General features: G+C 53.7%; 1 protein-coding gene across 4 annotated transcripts; it reads left to right on the forward strand.

Moving 5' to 3' along the window:
* The first annotated feature begins 2 nt into the window (after positions 1-2).
* Positions 3-25,132, forward strand: EMC1 (ER membrane protein complex subunit 1). Of its 4 annotated transcripts, none has more exons than XM_051858044.2 (23): positions 3-158; positions 1,674-1,798; positions 2,384-2,449; positions 2,669-2,762; positions 3,544-3,672; positions 5,647-5,773; positions 6,321-6,470; positions 6,751-6,918; positions 7,373-7,444; positions 7,735-7,797; positions 8,404-8,526; positions 9,221-9,317; positions 9,574-9,696; positions 11,240-11,439; positions 11,588-11,737; positions 12,346-12,507; positions 13,645-13,764; positions 16,158-16,295; positions 20,715-20,888; positions 21,387-21,597; positions 22,437-22,521; positions 23,538-23,667; positions 23,797-25,132. In XM_051858044.2, exons 1-23 carry the CDS (start codon positions 64-66, stop codon positions 23,974-23,976), a joined length of 2,982 nt encoding a protein of 993 aa, XP_051714004.1. In that variant the 5' UTR covers positions 3-63; the 3' UTR covers positions 23,977-25,132. The 4 variants fall into 4 exon arrangements, with proteins under 4 accessions (XP_051714004.1, XP_051714005.1, XP_008264011.2 ...); XM_051858045.2 differs by having other exon boundaries at positions 9,577-9,696; XM_008265789.4 differs by having other exon boundaries at positions 7,738-7,797.
* Positions 25,133-26,391: the final 1,259 nt, after the last annotated feature.

Consider the following 26,391-nt stretch of genomic DNA (forward strand, 5'->3'; position numbering starts at 1 on the left):
GGGAGGCGGAGCCTGCGACCCGGTGCATGCCGGGCCGGCGGCGGGCGGGGCCTCGGGCCTGTCATGGCGGCGGCGTCCGCTTCCCGGTTCTGGTTCTGGGCTGCGCTGCTCATCCCTGCGGCCGCGGTCTACGAGGACCAAGTGGGCAAGTTTGACTGGTGCGTGCGCGTTGGGGTGATTCGGGAAGCAGGTGGTTGTTTTCCCAGCACCTGCGTCCGACCTGCTAACGGGCGGGAGGTTACCATGTCGCGGGGTCGGCTGCGGACCTGCGGGCCCCAGTGCAGAATGAAAACGGGGATCTCTTCTTCCAAAAAGAAGAATTTTAGGACGAGGTGCACTAAGCCGAGCATTGGGGGGAGTGCTTGTGGGACGGTGCGGGATGCCCGCCCGAAACCGGCCCTGTGGGGTTCTGGTGGGCGGTGACAGACGCGGCCCCCGGCGACCAGGCGTGCGTGGGGTGGCGGTGACAGGGCTCCCTGCGGCCGGGCGTGCGTGGGATTGTTCAGTGGGTACAGTGAGAATGGAGTATGTGAAAACACGCGTACAAACTGTCAAAGATCATAAAAATCTGCCTCTGCTAACTTAGTTTCTTTTTCTTGTTTCTAAGTATTTATGTATTGACTTGAAAGAGCAACAGAGAGGGAGAGATGGAGAGGGGAGCAGGACCTCCTAGTTGAAGAGAAACACTGACAGTCTTCCAGCTAATGCAATGCATAACGAGAGGGTCATGGTATATGGTAATGGAGTGGTTTGCTCCCCAGAGGGCCGGGCCAGGCCAAAGCCGGGAGCCATGGGGCTCCAACCCTGGTCTCCCACGTGAGTGGCAGGGGCCCACGTGCTTGGGCATCTTCCACTGCCTTCCCAGGCCCATCAGCAGGGAACTGGATCTGAAGTAGAACAAACAGCCCAAACTCGAATCGCCATGCAACACAGGGTGCTGGTATTGGGAGTGATGGCTTAATCCTCTGCACCACAGCACCTAGCCTTTTTTTTTTTTTTTTTTTTAATTTAATAAACGAGACCGAGCTGCACACGCCACAGGTGCTGAACGTGCTGGTCTTGCATTAGCTGCAGTGTGTAGGTACCGCCCATACGCGGTGGTTTCCATCTCGAGAGGGACCATACTCCCTTGGTGCTGGTGCAGGGTGCTGAAAGTGACCCAGCCCAGGCACAGCATGAGCACTGATGCAGATGGGTGCCCAGGGTGTGGGCTGGCAAGGGCTGGAGAGAACAGAGGCCCAGCCCCGTCTCTGGGGTCTTGTTGGCGTGCCTGCGTGCTTTATTATCCAGAGCGCAGTGACGGGAAGGGAAGCTTGGCAAGGTGGCGTCCCTACTCTTGTTTATAAGCTGCAGATCCACGTTTGTCACTGACAGCGGGGAAGAGTGTGCTGTTTGTTCCAGCATCGGCTTCTGTTCTTGTGGACGCCCCTTATGCATTGCATTAGCTGGAAGACCTGGTCTTTCTCTCCTGTGAGGAGGTCCTTCTCCCCTCTCGTTCCTGTGCGTCCGACTCCATGCATGGGAATCTTGCTTTCGGCATCGTCTGTTTATGAGCGAGCGTTTCTTGTGCGTCCTCAGGAGGGTGGTGGGGGTGGCCCTGTGACTTGTCCACTGCCACAGCGTTTGTGCCTGATGGTTTGGGGCCCTCGTGTCCCCTTGCACCCTCTTCTCAGGAGACAGCAGTATGTTGGGAAGCTTAAGTTCGCCTCCTTGGAATTTTCCCCCGGATCCAAGAAGTTGGTTGTGGCCACAGAGAAGAACGTGATCGCGGCATTAAATTCTCGCACCGGGGAGATCTGTGAGTGAGCCGCGGGACCGGGACCGCTCAGCTCGGGGGCGGGCAGGCTGGCCTCGGAGAACCTGAGCGGCCCGGCGCTCAGACCTGTGTGGCTGGGTCCCAAGTCCTAGAGGTGCCTCTCGTAGTGGGCTCTGATTCTTTCTTGTTTTCCTTTTCTTTCTTGTCTGAGTAGTTAACACACTCCTGTTAGCAGGCCGCTGTGGGTTGATTCCCTCAGCCTGGATTCAGAGCCCCCCACGTGCAGTGTGGCTGCGGAAGCCCCTGTTCCAGCCTGCGCCCCCTCTGTTACTCCCTCCGCTGGGCTTCAGGCACTGGCGTTGTGGAAGTGGGATTTACAATGGCTGCTTCTCCTGGGAATCGGATGGATTTCGTTCATCTTGCCGTGCTTGTCTATCCGGGTGCTGGTGGGGTGGGGATGGCAGTGCAGAGCCTCCCCCGGTACTTGCTGCAGGGGGCTGAATCGTTCCCCCTCAGCAGCACTCCTCCCACCCTCGAAGCAGCCTTGGATGCCCCCGTGCACAGCAGGATGTCCTCAGTTCTCTCCTAGTGCTCCGTCGGCTAACGTCTGGCTTTTGTTTCTCTCAGTGTGGCGCCACGTTGACAAGGGCACGGCGGAAGGGGCTGTGGATGCCATGCTGCTCCAGGGACAGGGTGAGCCGAGGCCTGCTGTGTCTCCTTCGTGGGGGAGGCCCCTCGTGTAGTCCCTGGTCCCTGCCTTCCTGCAGGGTCTGGTAGGAAAAGGAGAAGGGGGCTCCTGGCAGTGAAGGCTGTTTGCGTTCACACGTCAGAGGTGGGGCCCCTGCTCCTGGACCCCAGCAGCTGGCGGAGCAAGTCCAGGAAATGACTTCACCAGCTTTTTGCCTCTTCCAGATGCAATCACTGTGTCCAATGGAGGCCGAATCATGCGTTCCTGGGAGACTAACATTGGGGGCCTGAACTGGGAGATCACCCTGGACAGCGGCAGGTGAGGGCGGAAGCCGAATTCCATTGTGGCTGGGTTTGGGGCTCTGCGGGCAGCCAGAAATGCATGGAGAGCGACCCCAGGCCTCTGGACCCTTTCCTCAGGGCCCACTGAAGAGCCGCAGACCGTCGAATGCCCATCCTCGGTGCGCTTGAGGTTGTGCAGCACGTTAAGTCAGTGCACGCTCACCGGGCGCTTGCTGGGCGCAGAGCTCTGTGCCGGGTGTAGAGTTCATTCTCCTCCTCGATGCCTTCCTCACCGTGCGGTGATCTGTGGCTTTGCCATGTTCCACGTGTAGTTTTCGGTTTGGAGAACAGCTTGAGCTGCGGTCTCGTCTTGTCTGAATTACAGGGTCCTTTGCCTTGGCCTCCACATCTTAGGGTAGTGATTTCCTGGGTAAACACGTGGTGGCTGGGCCCCTGGCACACGTGTAAGTGTAACGGTTTCTGTCATCGAGGATGGTGATGGCGGCTTCTCTCTGGGGAGGCAGGCAGGCAGGCGGCTGAATCATGACGGCTCCATCCGGTGGCCGCGTGGTGGAGGGTTTGCTGGTTACTGTGAAGTCCCAGGGGATGGGAACAGCTCTGAGGAGATTCGGGGGCTCTGGGGAGCAGTGTGGCCCGATGGTTGTGAGTGTAGACTCTCGAGTCAACAGAGGACAGAGTCAGGTGCGACCCCTGGGCCTGTCTTCCTGCCCAGCCAGCAGCAGTGGCAGTGTTCCAGGTGGAGCCCTAGCCTGAGGCTCTGCAGGCGTGGGGCCGTGCTCACCTGTGCCTCTGCTCAGTTTCCAGGCGCTCGGGCTGGTGGGCCTGCAGGGGTCGGTGAGGTACGTCGCCGTCCTGAAGAGGACCACCCTTGCCCTCCACCACCTCTCCAGTGGCCACCTCAAGTGGGTGGAGCACCTCCCGGAAAGGTAAGGCCACCTCCTTGGGGGCCACAGCGGCCTCGTCCTGCTCCGCACAGGACCCTCTTCCTCCCCGCGGTTGGCTTTGACCCAGGCTGGTCCTGTGCTGCTAGCGTGTAGAGAGTGTTGCAGCCACCAGACGGGGGCCTGAGCACAAAACCTGTGGCTCTGTTAGGAGTTCCCTTTGCAGCGAGGAGAGAACTCTCAAACCAGGGTGTCAGAGCGGGAGCCGCTGGCTCGCTCATGGCCACGGTACCTCGGGCTTTTTGACTTGTAGTTCAGGTGAGACTGAGCCTTCCATTCATATTAAGAATCAGCACAACTGGGGCTGGCATTGTGGTGTAGCGGGTGAGGCCACCGCCTACATCCGGCATCCCGTCTGAGCACTGGTTTGAGTCCTGGCTGCTCCATTTTTGATCCAGCTCCTGCCACTGCACCTGGGAAAGTAGTAGATGATGGCCCAAGTGCCTGGGTCCCTGACACCCATGCGGGAGACTCAAATGTGGGCTCCCAGCGTCAGCCTGGCCCAGCCCCAGCCGGTGCAGCTATTTGGGGAGTGAACCAGTGGGTGGAAGATCACCCTTTTTGTCTGTCCTCCCTCTCTGTAATTCTGCCTTTCAAGTAAGTAAATAAATAAATCTTAAAAAGAAAAAACAAAAAAAGAATAAAGAAGAAGAAGAATTAGCCCAATGGAAGGAGCGGGGTGAGGTTTGAGGTGGTTTCCAGAGATCCTGTTGTGGAAAGCGTTGAAGCTGACAAGGAGCAGGAGAGAGTGAGGAGAAGACCTGCCCAGGCCCGCTGTGGGTGTTTCCAGAGTCTCTGGCAGGGATCCAAGCTCATATCCTGTGCTGACGAGGGGCAGGAGGGAGCATGGGAAACAGTCAATCTCCCCAGGGCAGCTGCGGGTGTTTCCAAAGTCTCTGGCAGGGATCCAAGCTCAAATTCCCATGCGCCAAGTGCAGAGCATCTGGTAGCAGCACAGGCCCCATAGGGGCTGCAGGGAATTGCAGTTCCCCGGCATCCCCCAAGGGATCAGCCTTGTTAGGTGACTGGTGCCCTATGGGCTGTGGGTAGGCCTGGTGTTGCCACATTGTCTGTCATTAAGAAGAGCTAGCTGGGGTCGGTTTTTGGCACTGTTGGTTAAGACACCACTTGGGATGCCTACATCCCGTGTCAGCGTGCCTGGGTTTGAGTTCTTGCTCTGCTTCCAATCCAGCTTCCTGCTAATGTGCACCCTGGGAGGCAGCAGGTGATGGTTGAAGCGCTTGGGTCCCTGCCATCCACGTGGAAAACCTGGATTGGGTTCTGGGCTCCTGTCTTTGGCCTGGTCTAACCTCAGCCATGGGGGGCATTTGAGGAGTGAACTAGTGGATCGAAATTCTCTCTCTGTTATCTCTCTCACTCTGCCTTTCAAGTAACTAGTCAAATAAAACTTGAAGAAATTTTAAAAAGCTGAAGTTGGATTTTGGTGTAGAATCTTAGCTCTAATGTTGACAACTGACTCAAATTCAAAACAAGGGGCCTAGTGGTTAAGATGTTGCTTGGGATACCCACACACCATATCAGAGTGCCAGAGTTTATGTCTGTCCCAGCTGCACTCCCAGTTCTAGCTTCCTGCTGATGTGTACCATGGGACTCACTGGTAATGACTGACGTGTGTGGGCCCCTGCCATCCATATGGGAGACCCAGATTGAACTCTGGGCTCTTGCCTTTGGCCTGGTCCAGCCCCAGCTGTTGTGGGCATCTGGGAAATGAACCAGCAGATGAAAGATGTCTGTGTCTTTGCCTTTCAGATAAATGAGATAGATAAAGCAAAACAAACAAGAGAAAATCCCAAAACTGCATGAGCCAGACTGGACTTCTTTGGGGACGGCCAGTTGGTGGCATCTGGATAGGGACCAGCAGCCCTGGTGTCGGGAGGCCCTGAGGGTGCCCTGTCCTAGGACTAAAGCTGTTCTTCCTGCTTGCCTTCCCTCTCTCAGCGACAGCATCCACTACCAGATGGTGTACTCCTATGGCTCCGGGGTGGTGTGGGCCCTTGGCGTGGTTCCCTTCAGCCATGTGAACATTGTCAAGTTCAATGTGGAGGACGGAGAGATTGTTCAGCAGGTACGGGAGGGTGTGTGGCTCAAGGAGTTTCGTCAGTGGGGAGGGCACTGGACGGAGGCCTTCTTGGCACTGGGGACCCGGGAACTGGGCTAGGCGCGTGCCAGAGCCATTATGGTCCCTGTTCATTATGGCTCCCTTCTCATCCAGCATTTATTTAATGTCTTTGCTTATGCACATGGAATTCTTTTGGGGGGCTGAAAAATTAGGATCTACTATTGCCCGTGGGTGTCTTCTGAGAGAGTGCCGTGAAATAGCCACAGGAACCCACACATGGTAGACAAATGCTTGTCTGAAGCTTCAGGTACAAAAGTTACCTGCTATATTCTTCCAGGGACCAGAAGGTGTCTCCTGGGTTTTTTTGTTTGTTTGTTTGTTTTTTCTTCTGACTTTGGAGGTTGGGGGCAGGTAGAGTGGGGGAGGAAGCACACCTGTGGAATGAGCTGTGACCCTTTGGAGTCCCCCAGTGGGACTCTGGCAGCGATGTCGCTGATGGGCCGTGAGGGGAGTGCAGCCCTTCCCCCCCTCCCGTGCAGTGTCTCCCCCGCAGGTCAGGGTTTCAACTCCGTGGCTGCAGCGCCTCACTGGAGCCTGTGGCATAGTGGATGACGCTGTCCTGGTGTGCCCTGACCCGAGCTCACGATCCCTCCAAACTCTGGCCCTGGAGACGGAGTGGGAGCTGAGGCAGATCCCACTGCAGGTGAGAGGCTGCAGCCGCCCCAGCCTGAGGCCTCCCCTCGGGGCTGAGAGGGTGGCAGGAGCTCCCCTGGAGGGTCTTTGGGCCAGGCTTGCTGCTTCCTTGCTGACCTGTGGCAGCAAGGCCTCTGGCTGACTGGGTGTGGGGGAAATGGGCCACTTCCCTTTGGGGGAGCTGAAGGGGTGCTTGTGGAGCCACCTGCTCTGGCCCAGTTACTTCCCTAGGCAAGGAGGGGCACTGACTTGTTGCCTTCCGGCTCTGATCTTCCTTCGTGGCCTCGCAGTCTCTTGACTTAGAATTTGGAAGTGGATTCCAGCCCCGTGTGCTGCCCACGCAGCCCAACCCAGTGGATCCATCTCGGGCCCAGTTCTTTCTGCAGCTGTCCGCAAGCCACTACGCCCTTCTGAACTACCATCACGGGGCCCTGAGCCTGCTCAAGAACTTCCCCCAGGTAACTGCAGGCCGTGTGCCTCGCTAGGGTTCAGGAGAGTCGGGCCGAGACGTGGGTGCTGGGAGCCAAGGCCTTGAAGCTGGAGGCATTTGCTGGGCACTCATGACACCGTCCCATCAGCGGTTTGGGCACGCGAGGCTTTCCCTTGGGGAAGCTGCAGAGGATCTTAAAATAAAACCGGTGCCCTTCTTTGAGTCTGCAGTGGGGACATAGATTAGAGCTGCCCTGTGGTTTCTCAGAGCCGCAGGGGGGTTAGGATTGACTTGTGCCTGTGTTGACATAGAGGAGCGTCCTGTTTTCATTCACAGGTGAATTGGGACCTCCCTCTGCTCTCAGATGTTATGTTCCAAAGTTGAGAGCACTTTCCACTCCATGGCGGGGGTTGGGGGTGAAGGGCTGACCTGCTGACCGGTACAGGCCCCATTCAGGAGCTGACAGCTCGCTTTTCCCCCAGACTGCCCTGGTGAGCTTTGCCACCACTGGGGAGAAGACAGTGGCCGCGGTCATGACCTGTCGGAATGAAGCGGTGAGTGCTGGGAATGGCAATGGGGCTTCCCTTGCTGTCCTTGTCAGGAGCCCTGGCAGTCAAAATGGGCACAGGAGTGGGATAGCCTGCCCGGGTCTCACCCCTGTCTCCCTGGAAGCGAGACCCCAGGATGCCAACCTCACTTTGATCTGGGACTCCTGGGGGTGGCATAGGCCTTGAGGCCTTGTGTGTCTTCTTCCAAGTGCGGAGATGGTGCAGACATGAAAGCTGCCCTCTGGTGACTGGGGAGTACCCTTGAGTGCGTTTTCTCCTGTCCTCTTCTCTTGAAGCAGAAACCTGGCAGTTCTGAAGATGGGCCAATGGGGAGCCTTTCAGAGAAGGCCAGTCCAAAGGTAGGGCATGGCATTGGGCAGGTTCTGGGCCCAGAGATGTGGGGGGCTACCCAGGAAAGTTGGCAGAGTAGCTGAAGCGAGGAGCAGATCTCCCAGAGCTCCCAGCCTCACATGGGGGGTGTCTCAGATACCAAGAGTGATGTTTCTCTTGACCCATTTTTATGGGGAGATAAGGAGGTAGAATTTCTAGAATCTGTTCCTAGCCACTCTCTCCTGTGGGCCTGAGTTTCCCCGTTACTTTTGGGGACTCAGCTGATGGATTTGGGTGGTAACTGTGCGCTTGCAGGAGGTGTGTGAGCCTGGCTGGGGTCGGAGTTGCTGCTGGGGCTTCCTCCCTGCCTCCTGGCCTTGCTCCTGGCCTTGCTCCTGGCCTTGCTTCTGCACAGCTGTGCCGGCTTCCTTCTGAAACAGCGTGTGCAGTTGTGACCTCATTCGTGCCTCGGGCCCCTCACTTCTGCTGTAGGACTCAGCTTTCTCTGCACTTCTATTTCCCTTTGCTTGTATTTCGCTTTCTGTCCTGGCTCCTTCTCTAAGGTATTTGCCTCTGTCCTTGCACTTGGCTTTGGGGGAATCCCTCCAGTTGACCCATGCTGTTTGTACCCCTAGAACTCGCTGGCTTGTTTCAACCAGACCTACACCATTAACCTCTACCTGGTCGAGACGGGCCGGCGGCTGCTGGACACAGCGATCACATTTAGCCTGGAACAGAACGGCACTCGGCCTGAGAGGGTAGGTAGAGCCCTTGTCTGGATTCAGTCCTGCAGGCTTCTCAGCGTGAACATTCGTTTGCTCAGAGCTGGGTCACCGCCATGGGGCCTGGGTAGGCCTCTCGGGACATGGTGCTAGTTCTTCTGAGCCACTGACTCACCGTGAATAACAGTGACAGCAGGTATTACGTACTCCGAGTCAGGCCCTGTGCTTTTTCCTTGCTTCGCCCTCCCAGCAGTCTTGTGAAAGGGTTGTTACTGACCTGGCCTCAGTTACTGACCTGTGGCCCAGTGGGATTCAGCCCCCTGTCTGCAGTCACAGAGCCAGTGAGACGTGTTGCTGGGGTTCAGGCTCAGGGCTGACTCCAGAGCTGCACTCAGTGCCACTACCCAGGGTGGCCTCTGTAGACATCGAGCTTCGTTTCTCAGCCTCTTGGCTGTGGCATCTTCAACTCTCAATGGAAAGTCTGAACGTGGCCTCTCGGTTCTTTGCGGGATGTCATTGGAGCATCGCGAATGCCACAGTTTTGTGAAATACTCAAGTTCCTTCATAGAGTGGTCCAAGGTACCTCGGTCCCACTGTTGTAATATCCGCTATCTGACTGGCGTCCAGGCGTGGCTGTGTTGTTTGGACATCAGACAGTGTTGCGTCTGGGGTGCGGTGCTCTGAGAGCATCCGGGTTCTCACTGACCGCAGTGACCGGCTTGGCTTGCAGCTCTACATCCAGGTGTTCTTGAAGAAGGACGACTCGGCGGGCTACCGCGCCCTGGTGCAGACGGAGGACCACCTGCTCCTCTTCCTGCAGCAGCTGGGTGAGGCCCCCACTCCCCCCGGGCTCCGGGGAAAGGCTCCGGGGGTATGTGCCCTGTGTGTTTCCAGAGTCTGTGTTTGAACAATCCCTTGGCATGCCAGGGTGGGACATAGAACGTTCCTCTCTAGCCCTGTTGGTTCCAGCCGCTTGCTCTGCTGTTCTGTTTTCACAGGAGGGCTGTAGGGATCTCTGAGCCTCCTGGGAGAGTCTTGCGAGGGCTGGGAGGTAGACTCAGGTTGTAAATGTGACTTCCACAGCAGGGAAGGTGGTGCTGTGGAGCCGTGAGGAGTCCCTGGCAGAAGTGGTGTGCCTGGAGATGGTGGACCTCCCCCTCACCGGGGCGCAGGCTGAACTGGAAGGAGAATTTGGCAAGAAGGCAGGTAAGAGCCCAAGAGGTAGGGATAGCAGAGGGGCTGTTCTGGGGATGGGCTTGTTAGTTGGGCTCCAAGAGAGACCATCTCATGGTGTCCTGGCTTCCTGGGCCCAGCCAAGTGGCCCTCTGTTTGGAACAAGCTCTGTGACCAATATCCAGTGTGATTGTGCCCAGACAGTGTATGTAACGCCTCCCTCCTCTGAAGGAGCCAGCTGTGAACCTCCCTGGATGGAGAGCCTGAGGGAATAGGTTTAGTGTGGTCATAGTTGCCATTGCCTGTCTGCCTAGAGGTTGTCAGGCCCTGTATCCCATCATCCAGAGAGACGTGACTGGGTTGGTCTGGTTTCTGTGGAAATAGCTCAGTGTCCTCTGAAACCCACTACAGTCCCAACCCCTAGGATGAACTTGGTTCACTCTGCTCTGGTTTGGTCCTGCCTCCTCCGTCTCTCCCGCCCACAGATAGTTATTGAGGGCCTCCTCTGTCTGAGCCAGCTACTCTGCCTAGGCATTGCCAGTTGTCGCAAGCCGAGGATTAATTTGAGTTTACTATTTGTTTCTGCTGCCTGGATCCAGCAATTCAAGGTACAACCTGCTTCTCGCTGCCTTGTTGCTCCTGATCTGCCCACTTGGCTAGCTTCTGGTTTACCGCCTGGTTTTCCTGACATGCATCAGTGTGGCACATACTGTGTGTACCTGGACTGCTTGCCTGTGACTTGTCCTGTTTGCCTCTCACTTCTCTTCCTTAAATTGAGACTGGTGGAAAATAAGATAAACAAAGGCTCTCCTCCTTTTTCGGGAGCGCTTGCTGTATACCAGGCTCTGTGCCAAATCTTGTATGTCCCTCATGTGATCTGATCTCTGCAACAGCCTCTGGGTCGCATGCCGTTTAGCAGACAAGGAACCTGAGGCAAAAAGGTTAAGTATGTTTCCCAAGGTCACACAGCAGTGAGTAGTGCAGCTGGGACTCTAATCCAGGCCCGCCAGACTCCAGACACCACATATGTTCCTTACCATGTCACCTGGCCTCTGTCACCGAATCTTGGTCTCTGGAGGAGATTGAAGGGTTGTGGCTTCTTTGACGGAGTGGGAGATAGAGTGAATGAGGACCCTGGGAATGGATTGCAGGTCAGCCCAGTAGTAGCAGATTAAACAGCTGACAAGTGGGAAGGCCACAGTGGGAAGTGGAGGCACCTGCACCCGACACGTGCACCTCTTTGGCTTGATCATGGCACGCGGCAGCCTTCCTCTGGCCCTCCTGGACGTGGGGCTGAGGAGGGGACATTCACAGCATGGCTGCATCCTGCATGGCTGATCCCTGATCGCCTAGTCTCTTTCTAAGACTCTAGGCAGGTGAAGTGGTGAGAGCCCAGGTAAGTAGGTTTGGAAGCTCCTGCATGGCTGTGCCTGAGTGTGAGACAGTCAGCATCGACGCAGACTGGGCTGTCCTGGGAGTGACTCGACACTGCACAGGACGGGCAGGAAGAAAGCCCGTGCCTCCTTGCTGGACACCAGGTCTGATGCGGGCTGGGTTTCCTTTTCCTTGACACCAGACGGCTTGCTGGGTATGTTCTTGAAACGCCTCTCGTCTCAGCTCATCCTGCTGCAGGCGTGGACTTCGCACCTCTGGAAAATGTTTTATGATGCCCGGAAGCCCCGAAGTCAGATTAAGAATGAGATCCACATCGACACCCTGGCCAGAGACGAATTCAACCTCCAGAAGATGATGGTGATGGTAACGGCTTCTGGCAAGGTGAGAGCCTTCCCGGGTTCCTGAACCTTCTGAGGTTCTGGAAGCAAAGCGCCTCCGCGGGGGGTGGTGCGGGTTCCGAGTTTCAAGGGTAGGATGGGTCTTTGGCATCTCGTTCTGGTAGTGAGCCCAGCATTTGTTTGTCTTGCAGCTTTTTGGCATTGAGAGCAGCTCTGGCACTATCCTGTGGAAGCAGTATCTGCCCAACATCAAGCCAGATTCCTCCTTTAAACTGATGGTCCAGAGAACCACTGCCCATTTCCCCCACCCCCCACAGTGCACCCTCTTGGTGAAGGACAAGGTGAGGCTGGCCAGAGCGGGGCTGTGTTTCCCACCATAAGTTCCTCCTGGGCCCTTGGCTTCTGTGGGGTTCAAGGCGGACTTTTAGGGCTAGAACTCTGTTTCTTTCCAGCGTCTTGCCTGGGTGGAGGTGCTGTCCAGCACTGCTGTGGAATTGCCTTCCAAGTGGCTGTGACTTCAGCCAGTTTCCTTCCCTCCCAAACATGGCTGTGTTGTTGGTATTGCGTGGCTGTTTGCTCTGTGTGAGGGACAGCAGGACACAGCCTCCCAGAACGAGAGAGGATTTTTATGGATTCGTTCTGGCATTGTTAGGAAGGGCTTGGCGGCAGACATTCTGCTGGAGTGGCCGTCCGTGGGTTGAATGGGTGCTTGATCCTTGTGTTTGTGCCTCAGCATGGCCAGTTTGTGGTTAGGTTTGGAGCCCGAGACAGTTTTTCCCTTTTGCCATGAGCCCAGGAGACCATTCGCCTTCAGCTATGGATTGATTTCCCACAGAGGGTGGGCATGAGGGAAGCCGTCACGTTTGAACGAAGCCCCCAGCTTTCCAGATTTACCCTTGGGATTTGCACTCTTGTGGGTGGAGTCTGATGATTTGCCTGCCCATTTTAGGAGACGGGAATGAGTTCTCTGTATGTCTTCAATCCCATTTTCGGGAAGTGGAGTCAGGTGGCTCCCCCGGTGCTGAAGCGCCCCATCTTGCAGTCCCTGCTTCTCCCGGTCATGGATCAGGACTATGCCAAGGTGTTGCTGCTGATAGATGACGAATACAAGGTACCGTGTCCTCAGATGAGAGCACTGGGTGGAGTCGGTGTGTCTGGGGCATGGTCAGATGCAGGTGGCCGGCCAGAGAGGGAGTGCTGTCCATAGTCAGCACACATTGGTGCTGAGGCCATCCCTAAGAGTTGTGATTAAGGACTCAGGCCATCTTCTGCTGCATTCCTAGGCCACAGGAGAGAGCCGGATCGGAAGTGGAGCAGCTGAGTCTCGAACCGGCACCCACATGGGATGCCAGCACTTCAGGCCAGGGCATTAACCCGCTGCACCACAGCACTGGTCCCATCTCGCTCTCTTTTTTTTAAAGATTTATTTATTTGAAAGGCAGAGTTACAGAGATGCACAGAGAGAGAGAGGTCTTCCATTCGCTGGTTTACTCCCCAGATGGCCACTATGGCCGCAACTGGGCCAATCCAAAACCAGGAGCCAGGAGCTTTTTCCAGGTCTCCCACATGGGTGCAGAGGCCCAAGGACTCGGGCCATCTTCTACTGCTTTCCCAGGCCATAGCAGAGAGCCGGATGGGAAGTGGAGCAGCCAGAACCTGAACTGGCACCCACATGGGATGCTGGCACTGCAGGCGGTGGCTATATGTGCTACGCCACAGCGCCGGGCCCTAGAGCTTCCATACTTGGCAGCACTCAGCTTTTTTTTTTTTTTTTTTTTTAAAGATTTATTTATTTGAAAGAGTTACAGAGAAAGAGAGAGAGAGATGGAGAGAGATTTCCATCAGCTGATGGGACCAGGCCAAAGCCAGGAACCAGGAGCTTTATCTGGGTCTCCCACATAGATGCAGGGGCCCAAGCACTCGGCATCCTCTGCTGCTTTCCCAGGTACATTAGCAGGTAGCTGGATCAGAAGTAGAGCAGCAGGACTCGAACCAGTGCCCAGATAGGATGTTAACATTGCAGGCTGCGGCCTTACCCGCTATGCCACAGTGCTGGCCACCAATGCTCGGCTTCTTAATAGAACTAAATTGAAGCCCTAAACTGAGTTCAGGAGGCTTGAGTTCTTTTTAGACTGTGATTCTTTCATTCTCAAGGCTCTCTTTGCTGGGGAAACGATAATGAGCCTTGGGAGTCTGGGTTAGCGAGTGTGAGCCTTCCCTTTAACGACTCTTCTTGGGCCCCCTGAAGGTCACGGCGTTTCCCGCCACTCGGAACGTCCTGCGACAGCTGCATGAGCTCGCCCCTTCCATCTTCTTCTATTTGGTGGATGCAGAGCAGGGCCGGCTCAGTGGATATCGGCTTCGAAAGGTAGGGAAGTAGGGTCCTGCCAGCCTCCTTGGGAGAGAGAAGTGAGTGCTTCTTAGTTATTTGGCTAAAAGCGGTGACCCATGCTGCTTATCCTGTTGTAAACTCAGACCAGCGTAATCCTGATGTCTCATTCAGCCAGCCATCTGTTCATACTGATGGAGAACAGCTGTGTGGCAGCACTGTTCCCACTGCTGCTGATAGAGCAGTGCCCAGGAGGCCAAATCTCTGCCCCACGGAGCTTCCCTTCCACACCACTCGTCTACGGCAGAGGAAGGGGCCTTTGTCTCCCTTCTTGGGAGGGTGGCAGGTGGGAGAGCGAAGGTGAGGTTGTTGACTAACTGGAGAGAATGTGTACCTTGAAGTTTACTTCTAGAAAGGAGGTCAGTTGGCTCTGAATCTAACATATTTGAGCCCTTCTTTCTTTTATGATTTTTTTTTAAAGATTTATTTATTTGAAGGCAGAGAGAAAGAGGTCTTCCATCCACTGGTTCACTCCCCAGATAGCTGCAATGGCCGGAGCTGTGCCCATCTGAAGCCAGGAGCTTCTTCCGGGTCTCCCACACGGGTGCAGAGACCCAAGGAGTTGGGCCATCTTCTACTGCTTTCCCAGGCCATAGCAGAGAGCTGGATCGGAAGTGGAGCAGCCAGGACTGGAACTGGCACCAATATGGGATGCTGGCACTGCAGGCGGCAGCTTTACCTGCTGCGCCACAGCACCAGCCCCAACAAGTTATTTATTTGAATGGCAGAGTGGCAGGGTATGGAGTAGGGGAAGAGAAAGATCTTCCACTGTTGGCTCATTTTCCAAATGGCTCCAACAGCTGGGGCTGAGCTGGGCTGAAGCCAAGAGACCAGAACATCATTTTTTCTCACATGTGGGTGGCTGGGTTCAAGCACATGGGCCATCTGCTGTTTTGCAGGCACATTAGCAAGGAGCTGGATTAGAAGTGGTGTGGAACTTGAACCTGCACTTTGATATGGGATACTGGTGTTGCAAGCAGTGGCTTAACCCACTGTGCCACAACATTGACCCTCTCTCTTTAAAAAAAATTATATTTATTTATTTGAAATCCAAAGTGATAGAAAGGGAGAGCCAGAGAGAGAAATCTCCATCTCCTGGTTCATTGCCCATATGACTGTAGTGGCTGGAGGTAGGCCAGGCTGAAGCCAGGAACCTGGAACTCTTTCTGCTATCCTTTGTGGGTATGGGGGCACAAGGACATGGGCTGTCCTCCATTGCTCTCCAAGGCAACATTAGCAGGGAGCTGGATCAGAGTGGAGCAGCTGGATGGTGAACCAGCGCCCACATGGGATACTAGCATTACAGGTGGCAGCTTAACCCACTGTGCTACAATGCTGACTCCCCAATTTTTTTTCTTACTCAAGTGGAATTGGAATATATTTATTATTATGAATTTTTTCATGTTATATATTTTCTACCTTATTTTTTTGTTCATCAGGTTTTTTTTTTTTTTTTTTTTTTTTTTTTTTTTTTTTTTTTTAAGATTTATTTTTTGAAAGGCAGAGTTTCAGAGAGGGAGACACAGAGAAAGAAAGATCTTCCATCTGCTAGTTCACTTCCCTAATGGCCATGATGCCTGGGGCTGGTCCAGGCCAACGCTAGGATCCTGGAGCTCCGTCTGGATCTCCCACATGGATAGGAGGGCCATCTTTCACTGCTTTCTCAGGTGCATTAGCAGGGATAGGAATCTGAAGTGGAGCAGCCGGGACTCAAACTGGTGCTCATATGGAGATGCTCAGCATCACAGGTGACAGCTTGGCCCACTGTGCTGCGGTGCCAGCCCCAGCTCATTTTTTATTATAATACAGTATTGAGAAAAGTACAAAATCACAAGGTTATGCCTCAGTGAACCTTGACAAAAGGGATACACTTGTGTGTGGTGGTCAGATCAGAAATAGCACAGGCACCTAGGGAGGCACCTGGGCCCCTTTCTACTCACCCAGCTGCCCTGCTCTCAAGGGCTCCACATCTTTATCTGTAGAATGCATGTATGATAACATATTTAGTACTAAATGTGTGTTGATTTCCTGTGTCTGTGAAGAGCAGTTCAGGAAACATCTTGAGGTCCCTGCCATCTTAGTAATTGCCTGCTGACCCCATATGCAAGGTTCTTGGATTTTCTTAATAAGTGACCAGTGTTCCTTGTGTGGTTCCTACTCAGATAAATGATAGACTATTATCAAGTATTCTCTTTTCTTACTGGCTTTGCCATCTGCCTTAATCAAACTGAGAATTAAAATAAAGCTTCCTCCCAGAGCAGATCTGCATTGCTGTGTGCTGGATCTTCCGCAGATCCTGAAGTGTGGGACATGAGCTGCAGCCGTGTCAAGTCCCCGTGTACGCTGACCATGAGTGCTTTGCCCTGCTCTAGGATCTCACCACGGAGCTGAGCTGGGAGCTGACCATTCCCCCAGAAGTGCAGCGGATCGTCACGGTGAAGGGGAAACGCAGCAGCGAGCACGTCCACTCCCAGGGCCGCGTGATGGGGGACCGCAGTGTGCTCTACAAGGTGCAGCCTAGCAGCTGTCAGTGAAGGGGCTTTGAATTCTGGCGCTAGGACTTGGTGGATATAGGACCCTGGGCAAGTCATTCAGTCCCTTTGAGCCTCGGCGTATGGTCTGTGAAATGGACACAGTGTACTTCCTTCTGAGCTTGGTGATGGTCACTTCAGACACTCATGCTTAGGGCAGTGGCCAGCATCTGGTAACTACTCGGTAGTTAGCTCTCCCTCTTGGTGGAGGGAGGGTGTTCTGACAGAGCGTTCCGGGGTTGGCCCTTACTGGAGCCTTTGCAAACTCCATTTCTGTGACCCAGCACTCTCGTTGGTGGAGAAGGGAGGGAGACAGGTGAATAATGGGCGGTGAAACTGTTCCCTGAGAGACTCGCTTGGTCATCAAGCCCACTGGCCCACCGTCCGCAGAGCGGAGACGGACCTGAGGGAGATCCAGCATGGGGCACTTGCTGTTGCACCAAGCGGGAGGCAGTGCAGCCGAGTGCAGACCCCAAGTTGGACTCTCAGGTTCTGACTCGGCTCTGCGGGGACGAGCTGTTCATGGGTGATTGCATGGGGGCTGCCTAAACTTCATTTCACCAGCACAGTGGGACGAACAGCACTGACACAGAGCGCTGCTGGGGGATTGGTGATAATATGTCCAGTGACTAGAACGGTGCCTGCCGTGAAGGCAGTGCCCGGCAGCGCTGTTCAGTGGAGTTCTGTGTTGAGCGGTGCCTTGTCTGTGGCAGCAGTCAATTTTAACTCGTTCACAATGAGCAAGGTATAAGTCCATTTGACTTATACTAGAAAAATGCATACCATTGTGTAATTGTCTTTGCAAGGTAAAGCTGACTAACATACTTGCATTTTAGATGCAGAAAAGAGTACTCGCTAGGTGTAGGACTGTTCGATTCGCGTTTGTTAGGCAAATATTTTAGGTTAATCACATTTTATTTTGATATAGTTTTATAGAAAAGCTGCAGAGAGGGGCCGGCGCTGTGGCATAATAGGCTAAGCCTCTGCCTACAGCTCCGGCATCCCATATAGATTCCGGTTCAAGTCCTGGCTGCCCCACTTCCATCCAGCTCTCTGCTATGGCCTGGGAAAGCAGTAGAAGATAGCCCGAGTCCTTGGGCCCCTGCACCCATGTAGGAGACCTGGAAGAAGCTCCTGGCTCCTGGCTTTGGATCGGTGCAGCTCCAGCCATTGCAGCCATTTGGGGAGTGAACCAGTGAAAGGAAGACCTTTCTCTGTCTGTCTCTCCCTCTCTGTCTTTAACTCTACTTTGCAAATAAATAAATAAAATCTTTCAAAAAAAAGAAAAGCTGCAAAGATAGTAATAGGGTTCCCGGAGCCCCGTCACCTAGCTTTCCTTAGAGGACTGTGGTCCATTTGTCTTCTAAGAAGACAGCATTGCTGCATGGCTGTTCACTCACGCGGGGCTTTGTTCGGGCTTCATCGCTTCTCCACTGGGGTCACCCTTCCCTTCTGGGGTCTCACGCTGCATTGGGTCATCAGGTTTTCTTAGTGCCCCCTGGTCTGTGACATTTTCTCAGTTGGTCCTTGTTTTTCATGACCTTGACAGTTTTGGAGTCAGATGCCGTGAAGAGTGTCTCTCAACTTCGATTGGTCTGACAGTTTTCTTTCTTTCTTTTCCTTTTTAAAGATTTCATTTGTTTATTTGAGAGGTTGAGTTACAGACAGAGAGAGGGAGGGACAGAGAGAAAGATCTTCCATCTGCTGTTTCACCCCCGATATGGCCGCAATGCCCGGAGCTGCACTGATCCGAAGCCAGGAGCCAGGAGCTTCTTCCAGGTCTCCCCTGTTTGTGTAGGGGCCCAAAGACTTGGGCCATCTTCCACTGCTTTCCCAGGCCACAGCAGAAAGCTGGATTGGAAGAGGATCAGCAAGGACATGAACTGACGCCCATATGGGATGCTGTTGCCAGAGGTGGAGGCTTAGCCCACTACGCCATAGCGGCAGCCCCTTTTTCTCTTTTTTAAAATTTATTTATTTATTTTAAAGTCAGAGTGACAGATTTTTTTTTTTTTAAGATTTATTTATTTATTTATTTGAGAGGCAGAGTTACAGAGACAGGGAGAGACAGAGAGAAAGGTCTTTTGTCTAATGGTTCACTCACCAAATGGCTGCAATGGCCGGAGCTGGGCCCATCCGAAGCTTAGAGCCAGGAGCTTCTTCCAGGTCTCCCCAGTGGGTGTAGGGGCCCAAGGACTTGGGCCATCTTTTGCTTTCCCAGGCCATAGCAGAGAGCTGGATCAGAAGAGGTGCAGCCAGGACTTGAACCAGTGCCCATATGGGATGCCATAGTGCCGGCCACAACAGAGAGATCTATCTGCTGGTTTATTCCCCAAATGGCCACAGTGGCTGGTCCCAGGCCAGACTGAAGCCAGCCAGGAACTTAGAACTCCATCTGTGTCTCCCATGTGGGTCGCAGGGACTCAAGTACTTGAAGCATCTTCCATTGCTTTCTCAGATGCGTCAGCAAGAGGCTGGGTTGAAAGCAGGGCAGCTAGGACTGGAGCTGGTGCTTCAGTGTGGGTGCTGGCACTGCGGGCGGTGACCTAGCCTGCTGGTGAATTTTGGGAAGGAATACTGCGGAGGTGAAGCAGCCAGCACTACTTGAGTGCCTGCTGGATGCCAGACACTCTCTTTATTTTTATGTTTTATTTATCTGAGAGAGACAGAGAGCTCTCATCTGCTGGTCCGCTCCTGACATGCCTGCGACAATTGGAACTGGACCAAGCTGAAGCCGAGGCCAGGAGCTCAATCTGGGTCTCCGATGTGAGTGGCAGGAAACCAGTCACCTGAGTCGTCACCGTTGTCTCCCAGAGTCTGAATTAGCAGGAAGCTGCTGGTTTTCAGCAGAGCTGGATATTGAATAGGCTTTCTGGTATGGGACGTGGGTGTCTTAACTAGCCTCTCAGCTGCTAGCCCAACCACCTGTCCCCAGGCGTTCTTTTAGACACTGAAGTACATCAGTGAACCAGACAGACAAAGCCCTGTCCTCATTAGGCTGTCCTTGTACTTGGGAGGACCCAGTAATAAAGAAAATAGGTAAATTATATAGGCGACTGCTTCTGTCCCAGAGGAAAACACAGCCAGGGAGAGGGAAGGGGAGCACAGGACAGGAAGGGGCACAGCTTTAAAGCGGGTGGCCACGGAGCATCTCACTGGGGGGGGGGGGGTGGCACTGAAGGGAAGACTTAGTCATAGGCCACCTGGGGAAAGAACCTTTCGCAGAAAAGCCTGAGCTGCCCTGTATTTGAGAAACGGCATGGAGGACTGTGTGGGTGAGGAGGAGTGTCAGGGTCACTGAGGCCAGAGGGTGACGGGGCTGATCCTGCCCCTGCAGCGAGAGGAAGAGCCTTTGGGAAACACTGAGCAGATGGCCTGTCCAGCTCCCTGGGCCCAGACTGGCCTGAGACGAGTGAGGAAAGCAGGGAGAGCGGTCAGGCCGCTGCGCTGTCCAGGTGAGATGGCGGCGGACAGTAGCAGGGAGGGGCAAGGGATCCGATCATGGAGACCAGAGGTTTTATTGACAGGGTGTGTGGATAGTTAGGGGTGTGTGGCAGTGGGAGGGGCTTGAGAAAGACGCGGAGGTTTCAGGTCTGAGACACGGAAGCCTAACGTTGCTGTGGAGCAGGTCTTGGCGGGGCAGAGCAGTTCAGCTGGAGCGTGTGGACTCTCCCTGAGGCCGCAGGCAGACACACTGAGGCAGCACCTGCTGTGGGGAGTCTGGCACTCCGGGGTGAGGCTGCGTGGTGTGTCATTCGGGCACTGTCCACAGCTGTGAATGGTGTTGAAGCCACGAGATTGGCTGAGGGCACCATGGGTACACTTTGTGTAGACAGAAATGCCGAAGCCTAAGTGTGCCTGGTATGTTCTGTCACGAAGAGGCAGGGGAGTTGTGGAGGATCCTACAGAGGAAAATAAGCAGGAGAGTCCAGGTCGGCAGGAGGAGAGGCAGTGTTTCAATAGGGAGTGACGTGGGTCACCTGGTCCTGGTCGGCCAAGTAGGCTCAGCACTGTGTTTTGCGGTTGGAGGGTTCTGGTGACCTTGAGAATGGTGTTGGTGGAGGAAACGCCCTTAGGTCAGTGAGAGGACAGGCATGGGTTTATCTTGGTTGCTATTTGCTGTCTCTGATTGTGTCTCTTCTCATCACCTATGAGATGTGGGAAATAATCACTACTTAGCAAGGTTGTTTCAGGGGTAAATGAACTGCAACTGCCTGGTACCCAGCAGACATGAAGTTCCATGATGCGGAACCCTACATGGGAGGCCCTTCTACCAGAAATCCCAGTTCCTCTGCCAGGCGCTGAGCTGCAGGCTGGCCACACAGCACAGGGCTCACAGCAGAATGAACGTGTGATGGCCCACTGTGGTTCTGAAGGAGCCGTTCCCTCTCTCCCCAGAGTCTGAACCCCAACCTGCTGGCCGTGGTGACAGAGAGCACGGATGCGCATCACGAGCGCACCTTCATTGGCATCTTCCTCATTGATGGCGTCACCGGGCGCATCATCCACTCCTCCGTGCAGAAGAAAGCCAAGGGCCCCGTCCATATCGTGCATTCAGAGAACTGGGTGGTGGTAAGGAGTCGCCGTGGGGACACGAGGCAGCTCGAGAGGTCTCCTTGCGGCTTAGGTCCTTTGCAGAAACCCAGTTGCTGCTTTGGGTTTTCGTGGGATCTCAGCCCCTGGATGGCAGCGTAGGGTGCTGGTTAGAGACTCAGGAGTCAGACTGCCTGCTTTCGATCCCAGCTCTTCTGTTTCCTGACCACATAGCCCAAGCTAGTCCTGTAAGCTCTCTGCTGAGTCTGCTTAGAACAGTGGCTGGCACTCAAAGCTGAGCTGTTGTTCTGACTTCTTTTAAGAATTCTGAGAATTCCTTTGTCTCCTGGTAGCCTGTGGATACCCTAGATAGAAAACCAGTGACCTTGCTGACTGGCAAGGAAGAAAACTCGGGTGCTCAGTGTTTGTTTTCCTTCCTGGATCTGAAACTAATTGGAAAGGTGGCTTCCAGTGGACTTCCCCCTTTCCTGTTAACACAGCAGCTAAGCCCTGAGCCACCGCTCCCTGTCTCTGCAGTATCAGTACTGGAACACCAAGGCCCGGCGCAACGAGTTCACCGCGCTGGAGCTCTATGAGGGAACCGAGCAGTACAATGCCACTGCCTTCAGCTCCCTGGACCGTCCCCAGCTGCCCCAGGTCCTCCAGCAGTCCTACATCTTCCCCTCCTCCATCAGTGCCATGGAAGCCACCATCACGGAACGGGGCATCACCAGCCGACACCTGCTCAGTGAGTGTCTGGGACAGGCCCCTGGGTCATTGGGCTCCCATGGGCAGCCACGCTGAAAGTCAGAACAGGCTGCTTTGCAGGCCGAGCCCTGTGTGAACACCCACTCGTAAGGGGGGGTCGGGGAGGAGGGCTGTGTTTCAGTGGAGGAAGTTGCTCCTTTCTGCTGTGCTACCTGTAAACACACTCACTTCTCTCGTAGTCTTCATTCTGATGAACCGCTGCCCGTCTGTGTTTAGTATTTGCAGCTAGCTCAGAAAAACGTCCCTGAGCTGTCTGCTGCACACACTGGCCACGGGAGATCCCCTCCCGAGGTCAGGACTCTGATTGTTTACCAGCCTCCTGTGCCTGGGTGATTTTGCCAGAAACATCTGGGACGCTGAGCTTTGGCAGGCACAGGGTATTGTTACTGCTTACTCTTCAGTATGCAGAAAGCGGCTCTCTTGGCAGTGCCTCAGCTTTAGGTTCCATTACTGAAACCAGCACCCTGCCTGGCAGCTCTGCCTTAGCCTTGCACACCACCTGTGCTTAGTGGGAAAGTCATTCCTGTGGTGGGGTGCTGGGGGGAAGGGAGAGAGGGATGAAGTGGCTTTCCACGTTCTTCTCTTTCCCTGTTACCCATATCTTGATTCCGGACATTTCTTTTCCCATGTCTCAGCATGCTAAGTTAAGAAATAGTATCTTCAAAGGACTCATGTGTCTTATTAGTTGGCTGTTCTGGGGTCTGGGAGGCCTCCTTGACTCACTGTTGTTGTTGTTTGAAACTTCTGTGATGGTGGCATTGTTGTAACGGGGCCTCATGTGTGATGGATCGCCGTGAATGTTGATTTCTTTCTGTGCAGTTGGGCTGCCTTCTGGAGCCATTCTTTCCCTCCCTAAGGCCTTGCTGGATCCCCGCCGTCCCGAGATCCCAACAGAACAAAGCAGGTGAGACCCTGTGGGCAGTGCTGAGCGCTCTGGCCGCCAGGAACTTTGATTGTGTTGGGTCCTTAGTGTGCTGTGAAGCCACGCTAGGGGCCGAGAGTGTGAGGAACAGTCAGTCAACAATAAATAAGGTAAACGTGGGAGGTGTGTACTACGTTAGGTACTCGTAAATGCAGAGAAGGAAAAACAGAACAGGGACAGGCTGTGAAGGCTGTGGGTGGGGTGGGGAGTGTGTATGATTAACATTGAGATCAGGAGGCCTGGAAAAGCCCTTGTGAAAATGTGACTTGGGAGCAAAGACCTGAAGGAGGTGAAGGAGCCAGCTGTGTGGCTGTCCAGGCAGAGGGAGCAGTGGCCCAGGGGCCCTGACAGCCCGCCCTCTGAGTTCCCGGAGGGCACGCACAGGAGGCCTGTGCAGCTGGAGCAGTGTGGGTGGGGACCTTGGAAATGAAGTCACAGAGGTACCCTGCCACGTCGTGTGGGGAAGCCGGGAGCTTAGTCACCGCTAGCAGCCATTTTGTGTTTCCAGTCACTATGCACGTTTCCTCCTCCATCCTGAGTTCTCTGCAGGTCGGGGGGTGGAGAGCTCGGCAGGGGGAGGACAGACAGATCTGTCTTTGGCACGTGGGGAATGCAGCTTAATGCTGGGATGGTCACGGGCTTTCCAGAGAAGGGACTGAGTGAGGAGTGAGGAGCAGCGTTGGGCCCAGGGTTCTGTGTGTTGGTGTGAGATGGCCCTGATGTTCCCCTCGGCTGTGAAATGCCAGTCACCGCGGTTGTGTCTTTTCAGATTTAGGACACGGTAGGAATTCAGATCTCAGTCTTACTCTGCAGACGGCGTGCTTTCTTGCAGTCCTTCCTAACATCCGGCCGCTGCATTTTTAACTACCTAATGCAAGAAGACCTTGAAGGAGATCTGAGGGTGGATAGTGGCCTGGCAGCTTCCCAAGAGCTGGCAAGGGAGCCAGCGGTCCCTTTCCATCAGTTTTCACAGTTCCTGTCCTGCCCATATTTTGCAGAGAGGAGAACCTAATCCCATATTCTCCAGATGTACAGATCCACGCAGAGCGATTCATCAACTATAACCAGACAGTTTCTCGAATGCGTGGTATCTACACGGCTCCCTCGGGCCTGGAGTCCACTTGCTTGGTGAGTGGAGCCCGCAGTCACCGTGTGACGCAGCTCTCGCTGAGCATCCCCTGTCTTCTCTGGCTGGAGGTTGGGCTGTGGGTCGTGGGCTGCCTTTCCTCCATAAACCCCCTTGTGTCTGCCTTGCAGGTCGTGGCCTATGGGCTGGACATTTACCAAACTCGAGTCTACCCATCCAAGCAGTTTGATGTCCTGAAGGATGACTATGACTATGTGTTGATCAGCAGTGTCCTCTTTGGCTTGGTGTTTGCCACCATGATCACCAAGAGACTGGCACAGGTGAAGCTCCTCAATCGTGCCTGGCGGTGAAGACCTGGTGTCCCGTGCCAGCGGGGGGTCAGCTAAGGAGCTGCGGCTGCAGTTTGGCCCCGAGTGTCAGGTGCTGTGGGGAGGAAGCTGGACCTTCACCCAGAGCTCATTCTGGGACACACATGATGCAGACACCTGTGAACAGACACCGAACTCAGCCTCAGCTGCGGGTCTCAGAGCTAACGGCCCTGCTCCTGAATCCAAAAGCTGCCGCTCTTGCCTTGCCCATCCGTGTATGTTCTGGTGTTTGAAGATAAGACCTCCAACTGATGCTTCTCTTCTGTGAAACTATGTTGAGTTTGCCTTTTGTGCTTATGTTTTCTCTACAAGGTCTTCTTTATTTGCCTCTGTCTCCTGCCTCAGTGTCAGAGCTCTCTGACAGCTCCACCGCACGGGTGCATTTGCTGTTCTACCCTGGGGAGACAGGATCTGTCCTTAGCTGGGTTTGGGAACTGGTCCAGTCCCTCAGTGCATCTCTCCAAAGTACCCTTGGCTTGAGGAATCCACGTTTGGGATCAAAACTCACTTTAACTGAGCGTCTGGTTTCATGCTGTCATCTGTGAGGTTCAGCTGCCCCAGATTTTGTTTCAGTTCATCAGAGCCAGGTACAGAATCCTATCTCGGTTGGGCATTGGCTGTGCTCATCACCAGAGATGTGTGAGAGCCGGCTGATTTAAAGCTACGAATTGTCTGCACCTCGAAGAGGTTTCCGTAGAGGAGAGATGATCTATCCTTTCCCTGGTATCTCCTAGTCTCATCTCACCCACAGACCAGTCTCGTCATAACTAGAGAACCTTCTTTAGGGATCCCTTTATTTATTCTTAGTTTCAGATGTAAATTAACATGTGGGTCATTTTATTTGTCTTAAAGCAAGCACATTTTACATCTTACTGGTCTGATGTTTGAAGCTTGAAAGGGCGGAGTCGGAAGCGGGCGCACTGTGGGTGGGGCATTGCTGATGGCTGGGCTGCTGTGTCTCTGCTACAGATGAGAGGAACCCTGAAAGTTCTCTCTTGTTTGTGGATGTGGGGAGTGATGGGCTTATCTGTACTGTGAAGAATGAAATGTACAAATGTACAGAGAGTAGACCCCCTCTACCTGTAGGGAGAGAGGTTCACTCAAGTGTCTGAATAAAGCGAATGGGGAGTGACACTGATCTAAGTCCTTTTTTGTGTCTTAGGAAGATCACTCGGAGCTACCTTTGCATCAGAAGGGATAAAAGCAGTGCAGAAGTGGAGTGAGTGTTCTAGTAAGGAAACATGCCAGTTTAATCATATGCAAGTTGGTGTAGGTTAATTTCAAATGAAATTTTCCTCTTCCTGTGTTTGTGTGCTGATGGTGGATCATGGCTGACGAGGAAGAACAATGGCAATCCTGTTACTTCAGTACTGTAGAGTGAGTTGTCAGGTAAATAACAATGAGTGGATGATAAGCATCTCCAGCAGAAAACAGGCATTTTTCATCCTGACGCAAGGCATATTTTATTTAAAGTGACATTGAGAAAACAGAATAAGTACAAGTTAAAATTCTGTCATAATGTTGAGGCTTGGCTGGGATTTTGACAGTGTAGAGAAAAATACAAGGCAGCTAGATCATGTGGTCTCGCTGTCTCTTATAAAATCCCTGTGTTTCAGCTTTAATCATTACCACTTAGTGGAAAGTAACCTTGGACGAGGTGCTTAAGATAGCTCAAGCCGCGGACAAGTCAGTCTTCTTGCTTCTCAACCCTCCTTCAAATTCAAGCTGCATCTGTCTGACCAAGAACCCTCAGCCTCTGCCCATGGCTTCCTCTTTTGGTTCTCTCCTCCATTTGCTTTCTTCCCCTCCTCTGTGCCTGCGCATAACCCTCAAGCCATCTCTTCCCTTTCTTCATTATTTGTGTCAATTGGGAGCCCCCTACAATGGGTGATCCTCAGTATTTTCTGGGCCCTTTTTTATTAATTTGGTCAACATACAATGTCTTTGAGTGAGAAACTAAACAACACTTAGTTTATAGATTCTATTCTCCATTGGGAATGGAGTGGGAGGTGACAGTGGCTTTTGTTGGTGGTTTCCTTAGCCTTTGACTTGAAATGAGAATTAATCGTTGGGGTTGTTCTTGAATTAAATATAGAATTCCAGTTACAACAGGAGATTCAGGAAAGGCAATGCCCCTCCCCTTTTAAGCCTTACTTGTTTGAAAGGCAGAGTGACTAAGAGGGAGAGTCAGAGAGAAAGAGATCTTCCATGTGGTGGTTCACTCCCCAAACAGCTAGAGTTGCGCAGCTCAAAGCCAAGAGCAGGATCCATCCGGGTCTCCTACATGGGTAGTAGGACCCCAAGCACTTGGGCCATCATTCTTGTGCCTTCCAGGAAGCTAGGTTGTAAGTATGGAGTATTCAGGACTCAAACTGGCACTCTGCTATGGATACAGGA

Source organism: Oryctolagus cuniculus, chromosome 7 (assembly GCF_964237555.1).
Source record: "Oryctolagus cuniculus chromosome 7, mOryCun1.1, whole genome shotgun sequence".
NCBI classification, from domain to species: domain Eukaryota; kingdom Metazoa; phylum Chordata; class Mammalia; order Lagomorpha; family Leporidae; genus Oryctolagus; species Oryctolagus cuniculus.

Coding starts and splice junctions, on each gene's coding strand:
- EMC1 (XM_051858044.2), top strand. CDS start 64: ATGGCGGCGGCGTCCGCTTCCCGGTTCTGGTTCTGGGCTGCGCTGCTC. Junction 2,450..2,668: donor CATGCTGCTCCAGGGACAGG/GTGAGCCGAGGC, acceptor TGCCTCTTCCAG/ATGCAATCACTGTGTCCAAT. Junction 5,774..6,320: donor ACGGAGAGATTGTTCAGCAG/GTACGGGAGGGT, acceptor TCTCCCCCGCAG/GTCAGGGTTTCAACTCCGTG.